The following is a 10480-nucleotide window of genomic DNA, read 5'->3' on the forward strand; positions in this document are numbered from 1 at the left end:
AGCCCTGGCAGACTGATCACACCAAAACCCTCAAACGACACAGTCGTGCCCTGGAGCGACTATGGCGCAAAACCAAAACCCAACAAGCCTTCACCTGCTATAAATCTGCCTTCCACACCTACACCTCCTCCCTCCACGCAGCCAAACAAGCCTACTTCCTGACCCTCATCAAGGCCCTCTCCTCCAATCCTCGCCGACTCTTCTCCACCTTCAACTCTCTACTCTCGCCACCCCCACCTCCACCCAGCACCTCACTCACCGCCCTTGAGATTGCCAATCACTTCAAAAACAAGATTGACACAATTCGCAAGGACATCTCCGCAACTCACACGCCCTCTCAACCCGTCCCCTCTCACACAGCTACCCCCTCATCCCCCCTCCCCCTCGACATTACCCGCAGGGACTTCGTCACTGCTCAAACTCCCTCCGACCCCATTCCCCCTCACTCGGCTACCCCCTCATCACCCCTCTCCCACGGCCCCACCACTGCTCTGACCTCCACTCCCACCCCACCCTACATTCCTCATACTGAAGCTCCCCCAACACTCCACACCTTTGACCTTACTACCATCGAGGAAGTCTCCAAGATCCTCTCTGATGCCCGCCTCACCACCTGCCCCCTCGACCCTATCCCCTCACAATTCCTACGACCTCCCTCCCCCTCCATCCTACGCTCCCTCACCCACATCTTTAATCTCTCCCTCTCCTCCGGCACTTTCCCCTCCCCACTGAAGCATGCACACATCACCCCCATACTTAAAAAGCCCTCCCTGGACCCCAATGACCCGAACAACCTCAGACCCATCTCCCTGCTCCCACTTACATCTAAACTCCTCGAGCGTCTCGTCTACACCCGCCTATGCTCTCACCTCAACGACAACAACCTCCTCGATCCCCTACAGTCTGGCTTCCGCCCCCTACACTCCACCGAAACCGCCTTACTCAAACTCTCCAACGACCTTCTAACCGCCAAAGCTAATGGCCACTATTCAGTGCTCCTACTCCTTGACCTCTCTGCGGCCTTCGACACAGTTGACCACCCCCTCCTCCTCAAAATACTACACTCCCTCGGCCTCAGAGATTCTGCTCTCTCCTGGCTCTCATCCTACCTGTCACAACGCTCTTTCAGCGTTACCTATAATGCTACCACCTCCCCCTCACTCCCCCTCTCTGTTGGGGTCCCTCAAGGCTCTGTCCTTGGGCCCCTTCTCTTCTCCATCTACACCTCCTCCCTTGGCCAACTCATACACTCTCACGGCTTCAACTACCACCTCTATGCCGACGACACACAAATCTATCTCTCAACCCCCCACCTCACCCCTTCGGTCTCTGCCCAAATCACACACCTACTGAGCGACATATCAGATTGGATGTCGCTCCACTTCCTTAAACTGAATCTCTCCAAAACCGAGCTCCTTGTCTTCCCCCCAGCCCGAACCCCACCCCCCATTGACTTCTACATCACATCCAACAACGTCAATATCAAACCCGCTCTGCAGGCCAGAGTACTTGGTGTCATTCTGGACTCCAACCTATCCTTCCAGCCCCAAGTCCAATCTTTAACAAACTCATGCAGACTCCACCTCCGCAACATCGCCAAAATCCGCACGTTCCTAACCCCAGAAACCACTAAACAGCTCATCCACTCCCTCATCATATCACGACTCGACTACTGCAACTCCCTCCTCACTGGCCTGCCTCGCCGCTGGCTATCCCCGCTTCAGTTGATCCTGAATACGGCTGCCAGACTCATTCACCTTTCCAACCGCTCCATTTCCGCCACCCCCCTCTGCCAATCCCTCCACTGGCCTCCATTCAGTGTCCTCCACCCCCCTCTGCCAATCCCTCCACTGGCTTCCGATTGCGCAACGGATCAAATTTAAAATCCTAACACTGACGTACAAAGCTGTCCACCATACTGCCCCGAACTACATCACTGACCTAATATCCAAGTACCGCCCAACACGCACACTCCGCTCCTCACAAGACCTCCTTCTCTCTAGTTCCCTGGTCTCCTCCTCCCATGCCCGCCTCCAGGACTTCTCCAGGGTGTCACACATCCTCTGGAACTCCCTGCCCCAACCCATCAGATTATCACCTACTCTCCTCTCCTTTAGGCGCACCCTGAAAACCCATCTCTTCAGGGAAGCCTACCTCACCCCTTGCTAACTTGCTGACCTCCTCCATTCTTCCTACCACTCCATCCCCCACAGCTATCTCCTCCTGTACCACCATCCCCTCCCTCCTAGATTGTAAGCTTGAAAGAGCAGGGCCCTCGATCCCCTCATGTTTTGCATTGTATTGGTATTGTTCTGTCACATGTTCTGTCCCCCTTTGTAATGTACAGCGCTGAGTGAACTATTGGCGCTTTATAAATACTGTATAATAATAATAATAATAATAATATTGGTGAGAGTACGCCATCACCCCTTTGTATTGGTGAGAGCTCACCTCCGCCCCCTTCCTACTGGTGAAAGCACACCGCCACTGCTCCTTTCTACTGGTGAGAGCTCGCCGCCGCCCCTTCCTATTGGTGAGAGCACACCACTGCCCCCTTCCTATTGGTAAGAGTACGCCAACGCCCTCTTCATATTGGTGAGAGCTCGCCGCCCCCTTCCTATTGGCGAGAGCTTGTCACCGCCTCTTCCTATTGGTGAGAGCACGCCACCGCCCCCTTCCTATTGGTGAGAGCACACCGCCACCCCCTTCATATTGGTGAGAGTACGCCACCGCCCCTTCCTTTTGGTGAGAGCTCGCCGCCAACCCCTTCCTATTGGTGAGAGTACGCCATCGCCCCCTTCCTATTGGTGAGAGCTCGTCACCGCCCCCTTCCTATTGGTGAGAGCTCGCCGCCACCCCCTTCCTATTGGTGAGAGTACACCACCACCCCCTTCATATTGGTGAGAGCTCGCCGCCGCCTCTTCATCGTACACACACTGCTCGTGGAGGGTAAGTCCTTCTCTTCTCTTTCTTTTTTAGGGTACAAATTACACCAAAACCAACCCGGCCATCGAGATGAAGTTCAGTATGAGGGACTCGTTCTGGCAGAGGAATGAGGTGAGCTTCCGCTAGGAATGGGCGTAGCGTGACCGTCCTGTTCAGGTGTAGAAGACATGTATGGAGTCACGTGATGCCTCGAGATCACCCACCATCCCGGAGATCAGGAGGCCAGATATTAATAATCGGAGGAGCCATGTGACCCCGGGGCCCGCTCTCATCCTCGCCCTCCCGCTCTACTGTAACCTCACTGTTTTCTCTGCAGAAGGAGGAGGAGAGGCGGAAGGAGCAGGAACGTCTGCGGTTACAGGAGGAACGCATTGCGATGGAGAAAGCGAGAGTAGAGAGAGAGAGACTGGAAGAAGAAGAGAGGGAGCGCCGGATCCAGGAGAAGGAGAGGATGGTGGATGAGCAGAGGTGAGGACATCATATTGTCTTCTCTAGACCTGATACCAGATATGACCAAATGGAGCACTGCTCCCCCTCTAGTCACATGACTTCAATTGGTGGAGGAGCAGAGGTGAGGACGTCATATTGTCTTCTCTAGACCTGATACCAGATATGACCGAATGGAGCACTGCTCCCCCTCTAGTCACATGACTTCAATTGGTGGAGGAGCAGAGGTGAGGACATTGGACCCTCTGCTCTGGACCTGATACCAGACATGACTGAATGGAGCACTGCTCCCCCTCTGGTTCCATGACTCAGATTGGTGGAGGAGCAGAGGTGAGGACATTGGACCATCTTCTCTGGACCTGATACCAGACATGACTGAATTGAGCACTGCTCCCCCTCTGATTCCATGATTTAGATTGGTGGAGGAGCAGAGGTGAGGACATTGGACCATCTTCTCTGGACCTGATACCAGACATGACTGAATTGAGCACTGTTCCCCCTCTGGTTCCATGACTCAGATTGGTGGAGGAGCAGAGGTGAGGACATTTGACCATCTTCTCTGGATTATGTACTGATACCAGACATGACTGAATGGAGCACTGCTCCCCCTCTGGTCACATGACTCAGATTTGGTGAAGGAGCAGAGGTGAGGACATCGTATTGTCTTCTCTGGACCTGATACCAGACATGACTGAACAAAGCACTGCTCCCCCTCTGGTTCCATGATTTAGATTGGTGGAGGAGCAGAGGTGAGGACATTGTATTGTCTTCTCTGGACCTGATACCAGACATGACTGAATGGAGCACTGCTCCCCCTCTGGTCACATGACTCCAATTGGTGGAGGAGCAGAGGGGAGGACATTGGACCATCTTCTCTGGACCTGAAACATGACTGGACATGACTGAACGGGGCACTGCTCCCCCTCTGGTTCAATGACTCAGATTGGTGGAGGAGCAGAGGTGAGGACATCGTATTGTCTTCTCTGGACCTGATACCAGACATGACTGAATGGAGCACTGCTCCCCATCTGGTTCCATGACTCAGATTAGTGGAGGAGGAACACTGCTCCCCCTCTGGTTCCATGACTCAGATTAGTGGAGGAGGAACACTGCTCCCCCTCTGGTTCCATGACTCAGATTGGTGGAGGAGCAGAGGGGAGGACATTGGACCATCTTCTCTGGGCTATGTACTGATACCAGAAAAAACTGAACAGAGCACTGCTCCCCCTCTGGTTCCATGACTCAGATTGGTGGAGGAGCAGAGGGGAGGACATTGGACCATCTTCTCTGGATATTGTACTGATACCAGACATGACTGAATGGAGCACTGCTCCCCCTCTGGTCACATGACTTAGAATGGTGGAGGAGCAGAGGGGAGGACATTGGACCATCTTCTCTGGACATTGTACAGATACCAGACATGACTGAACGGAGCACTGCTCCCCCCTCTGGTCACATGACTTAGAATGGTGGAGGAGCAGAGGTGAGGACATTGGACCATCTTCTCTGGACATTGTACAGATACCAGACATGACTGAACGGAGCACTGCTCCCCTTCTGGTTCCATGACTTGGGTTCCTTGTATGGATGCTGCTAATGAGAATGACTCTGCCACTGGTCCTTGGGGTCTTTTGGAAGGTGCCCAGGTCCTTACCCTCTGTGCCCGCTCACTGCATGCTTGCTGTTGGTTCTCTGGAAGATGTTTGTTCGTCTGCCTCCTTTTGATGGTGACATTCCAGGTTCAGGCACTTTTCATTTTCATTCCCTTGAACCAAAACCACTTAGACCGCCCCCCACCATCCATGCAGTGTCCTAGGCGTGGGATAATTCATTGTAGCACACTGGATCTTCTAGAACTGAAGCATCGTTTCCGGCTCTTTACTAACCTCATCATCATCTGTGTTTTTCCAGGAAGGAGCAGGCAAGACTGGAGGCTGAGCAGAGAAGGACAGAGAAGGCTCGATGGGTGAGTGACAGATGGTAGTCTGTAGGGGTCATAATTCTCAATACAGGGAAGCAGTTCTGTCTGTTATCCAGGAGGGGGCGCCCCTGTACACCACTTATCACAACGTAGTGAGATAGGGACAGTAATGTTTGGTAAAAAAAAAAAAATGGCACTTCTGTCCTGGCTTGGACCGCCACAGTCCAACCCGACACTTCTGTTCCAGCCTTAGCCCCCACAAACCAGCCTCACACTTCTGTCCATGCCCCCTGAACTGTCACGGCCCAGCCTCACACCTCTGACCAGGCTTGTCCCACCACAGCCCAGCCTGACACCTCTGACCAAGCTGGATCCACAACAGCCCAACCTTACACCACTGACCAGGCATGACCCACCACAGCTTAGCCTCACACATCTGACCAAGCTGCACCCACAACAGCCCTACCTTACACCTCTGACCAGGCTTGTCCCACCACAGCCCAGCCTCACACCTCTGACCAAGCTTGACCCACCACAGCCCAACCTCATACCTCTGACCAAGCTTGATCCACCACAGCCTAGTCTCACATCTCTGACCAAATTTGACCCACCAAAGCTTAGGCTCACACCTCTGACCAAGCTTGATCCACCACAACTCAACCTCACACCTCCAGTTAAGCTTGTCCCACCACAGCCCAGCCTGACACCTCTGACCAAGCTTGATCCACCACAGCCCAGCCTCACACCTCTGACCAGGCATGACCCACCACAGCCCAACCTCATACCTCTGACCAAGCTTGATCCACCACAGCCTAGTCTCACATCTCTGACCAAATTTGACCCACCAAAGCTTAGGCTCACACCTCTGACCAAGCTTGATCCACCACAACTCAACCTCACACCTCCAGTTAAGCTTGTCCCACCACAGCCCAGCCTCACACCTCTGACCAAGCTTGATCCACCACAGCCCAGCCTCACATCTCTGACAAAGCTTGCCCCACGGCTCTGCCCAACCTCACAACTCTGACCAGGCTTGACCCACCACAGCTCAGCCTCACACCTCTGACCAAGCTTGACCCACCACAGCTCAGGCTCACACCTCTGACCAGGCATGACCCACCACAGCTCAGACTCACACCTCTGACCAGGCATGACCCACCACAGCTCAGGCTCACACCTCTGACTAGGCATGACCCACCACAGCTCAGCCTCACACCTCTGACCAAGCTTGACCCACCACAGCCCAACCTCACACCTCTGACCAGGCTTGACCCCCCACAGCTCAGGCTCACACCTCTGACCAGACTTGACCCCCCACAGCTCAGGCTCACACCTCTGACCAAGCTTGACCCACCACAGCTCAGGCTCACACCTCTGACCAGGCATGACCCACCACAGCTCAGGCTCACACCTCTGACTAGGCATGACCCACCACAGCTCAGCCTCACACCTCTGACCAAGCTTGACCCACCACAGCCCAACCTCACACCTCTGACCAGGCTTGACCCACCACAGCTCAGCCTCCCATCTCTGATTAAGCTAGACCCACCACAGCTCAGCCTCACACCTCTGACCAAGCTTGACCCACCACAGCTCAGCCTCACACCTCTGACCAAGCTTGACCCACCACAGCTCAGCCTCACATTTCTGATTAAGCTTGACCCACCACAAATCAAATTCACACCTCTGACCCAGCCTGAACCACCAGTGTCCAGCCTCACACCTCTTTCGTGGCCTGAACTGTCGCATCTTAGTCCCACACCTCTGTCCAAGCCTAAACCACCACAATCCAGCCTCACACATCTGTCTGAACATGATCGGCCTCAACCCAGCCTCACATCTCTGTCCAAACCTGAACCACCACAACTAAGCCTCTCACCTCATTCCCAGCCTGACCCCCCTCAAACCAGCCACACACCTCTGCTGAAGCCTGAACCAGCTCAAACCTCCGTCCAGGCCTGAACCACCACAGACCAGCCTCACACGTCTGTCCTGGCCTGACATTTCCACTGACAGAGGTTATAGTCCAGAGTTGATTAGGGCAGTGTCTCCAGGAAACACAGCCAGCCCATGCTGATGTACCTGCTAATCTGATACTCCTTGGAGGAGGGCTTTCCAGCTGGCTCACTCACACAGCTCATATTCCTGAGATTCTCTGGAAGTATATTTAGGAAATACACCCAGTCTCTCCTGATGGAGAAGATTCATCTGTGGGGAGGTGTTCCTAGAATGTATGACCAGCCACGATGATGTAGCTCATAGTTCAGAGCTCCTCGGGGGAGTGTCTCCATAAAAAACACAGATAGCTTTTCTGTTATCCTGAAATCTATGATTCTCTAAAACTGAATCCTGCCTCCTTCTGATTGTAGTATGGGGTAACAGGAGCATGTGAATGTGAAATCAGTTAGAATTTCAGGATACCCCAATGCTGAGAAGAAAGGAATTTGTCTGGCAGAAACTTTTTAGTATTGAAGCCTCATAATGATGACTGGCTGCAGATGACGGACAGTTGGCTGTCTAGAGGAGCAAGAGGGTGAACCCATGAGTCTTATGGATCCAAGTGAGCTCAGGTGAACAGCTGGAGCATCACCCAAGCTTCATACAATACTCATTCTTGGTCATTCTTCTGGTTGTACAGTATGGTCTCCAGCCCTCCTCCACTTCTGATCATTGAATGGTGGCACACCATAGCTATGTACGTATATAACGTAGCCATAGTAGTCACAACAATAGATGTTTCCGGTTCTTAACCACAAAGACAAACTCAGTACTATCCCAGCCGGGTACAAGCTATACTACATGATAGAGTTCTGATAGACCTGGACAGCTCTGGGTATCTGCTGACAGAGATCTTCTGCTCATTGTGTGCTCCTCTGGTTTGGATGTTTCAGGCCCAGCAGCAGAGGGAATTTGAAGAGGAGATGAAAGGAAGATTTAGGCGCAGTCAGTCCATCGAGATGGCCGCGGTGAGTGTGTCTTCTGCATTACCCATGATCGGTCTTCTTCTCATCCAAGCCAATGGAGGTCTAAATCTGTTTATTATGTATCTCAGGCAGTCATTGGGTGCATGGTAGGAGATCCTGCAAGGTGTCCAGGATGGAGGTGGTTGGGGTCTTACATTGGCTTGGATGAGTTAGTGAATGGATTGTTGCTGTATGTTTTAAATACAATTCTGCAAATGTCTCACTTTTGTATTAATGATCTTCTCTTTTCTCTGTATCGTTTTCAGGAGGCGGCAGCACTGGTCTCTGGACGGTCATTGCACCCCCGGGAATTCTTCCGCCAGCATGAGCGCTCGGCATCCTGTTCCAACTCTCCACCGTCCACTCCCAGCTCTCCAGGGAGATCTCCATCCAGTGAGTTTAAATCTTCTCATGGATCACTCAGTGGTGCCTTGGGTACATCAGGGGTAGGATCCCTTTCTCTCAATCAGCAGCCAAAGCTTCAGATCTGTAGAAGAAGCTTATTATCCAGTCTGTCCTGCTGCTCTTTTGGTCAGCTGGTGTTGCCAGTCATTATTCTATTTATTTTGGAGATCAGTGGATAGTCTATACCAAATTTTCTCAACCAGGTTTCCATGGAACCCCAGGGTTCCTCCAGAGGTTGCTAGGGGTTCCTTGACCAATGATCAATTTCTGCCTCTCAGATAAGTACCCACTGACACCATTGATCTTTTTAGATACCTGTTAGGGGCTCATTCTCCCTAATGACCACCAGTGGAGGAAGCATTCTTCCCATCGACCACCATATTGATGTATCAGGAGTTGTAGATGTCATCATTTTTTTTTCCCTGAGACCAGAAAGTTATTTAAAGGTGATCTTCAGCATAGAGCTGCAGGCCAGAGGTCACTCTATGATGAAGGTCATGTGGTCAGTCTATGTTTTGGATCCACATCCATCCTTAATTTGCAGCTCCCTGGTCAGTCTGCTCTGACGGTCAATGTCCAGTCAAGGTCCTCTCTCCTCCAAATCAATGGTCAGTCTGTGCTGAAGGTCAGCAGTGGCCAGTTAGAGTTTAGTAGGTAGAGTAAGCTGTGGTCCAGTAATCACTCCATGGTCCAGTGATCACTCCATGGCCCAGTGATCACTCCATGGCCCAGTGATCACTCCATGGTCCAGTGATCACTCCATGGTCCAGTACTCACTCCATGGTCCAGTAATCACTCCATGGCCCAGTAATCACTCCATGGCCCAGTGATCACTCCATGGCCCAGTGATCACTCCATGGCCTAGTGATTACTCCATGGTCCAGTGATCACTCCATGGTTCAGTGATCACTCCATGGTCCAGTGATCACTCCATGGCCCAGTAATCACTCCATCGTCCAGTAATCACTCCATGGTCCAGTACTCACTCCATGGTCCAGTAATCACTCCATGGCCCAGTAATCACTCCATGGTCCAGTAATCACTCCATGGTCCAGTAATCACTCCATGGTCCAGTAATCACTCCATGGTCCAGTAATCACTCCATGGTCCAGTACTCACTCCATTGCCCAGTAATCACTCCATGGTCCAGTAATCACTCCATGGCCCAGTAATCACTCCATGGCCCAGTGATCATTCCATGGCCCAGTGATCATTCCATGGCCCAGTAATCACTCCATCGCCCAGTGATCACTCCATGGCCCAGTAATCACTCCATCGCCCAGTACTCACTCCATGGTCCAGTAATCACTCCATGGCCCAGTAATCACTCCATGGTCCAGTAATCACTCCATGGCCCAGTGATCATTCCATGGCCCAGTAATCACTCCATCGCCCAGTGATCATTCCATGGCCCAGTAATCACTCCATTGCCCAGTAATCACTCCATGCTCCAGTAATCACTCCATGGTCCAGTAATCACTCCATGCTCCAGTAATCACTCCATGGTCCAGTAATCACTCCATCGGCCAGTAATCACTCCATCGGCCAGTAATCACTCCATCGGCCAGTAATCACTCCATGGTCCAGTAATCACTCCATGGCCCAGTAATCACTCCATGGCCCAGTAATCACTCCATGGTCCAGTAATCACTCCATGGTCCAGTAATCACTCCATGGCCCAGTAATCACTCCATGGTCCAGTAGTCACTCCATGGTCCAGTAATCACTCCATGGTCCAGTAATCACTCCATGGTCCAGTAATCACTCCATGGTCCAGTAATCACTCCATGGTCCAGTG

At 52.3% G+C, this 10480-nt stretch overlaps 1 protein-coding gene across 1 annotated transcript in view; it reads left to right on the forward strand.

Annotated features, from left to right (window-relative positions):
• LOC149428401 (uncharacterized) overlaps window positions 1-10480 on the forward strand; it is a 96117-nt gene that overhangs the window by 69453 nt on the left and 16184 nt on the right. The window contains exons 6-10 of the mRNA XM_089667460.1: window positions 2980-3057; window positions 3263-3414; window positions 5305-5359; window positions 8206-8280; window positions 8544-8670. Coding sequence (XP_089523586.1) covers window positions 2980-3057; window positions 3263-3414; window positions 5305-5359; window positions 8206-8280; window positions 8544-8670 — 487 coding nt within the window. The remainder of the gene's footprint in view (window positions 1-2979; window positions 3058-3262; window positions 3415-5304; window positions 5360-8205; window positions 8281-8543; window positions 8671-10480) is intronic.

Source organism: Staurois parvus, unplaced genomic scaffold, assembly GCF_062004578.1.
Source record: "Staurois parvus isolate SC_StPar_1 unplaced genomic scaffold, SC_StPar_1.0 ptg003263l, whole genome shotgun sequence".
Taxonomy (NCBI): domain Eukaryota; kingdom Metazoa; phylum Chordata; class Amphibia; order Anura; family Ranidae; genus Staurois; species Staurois parvus.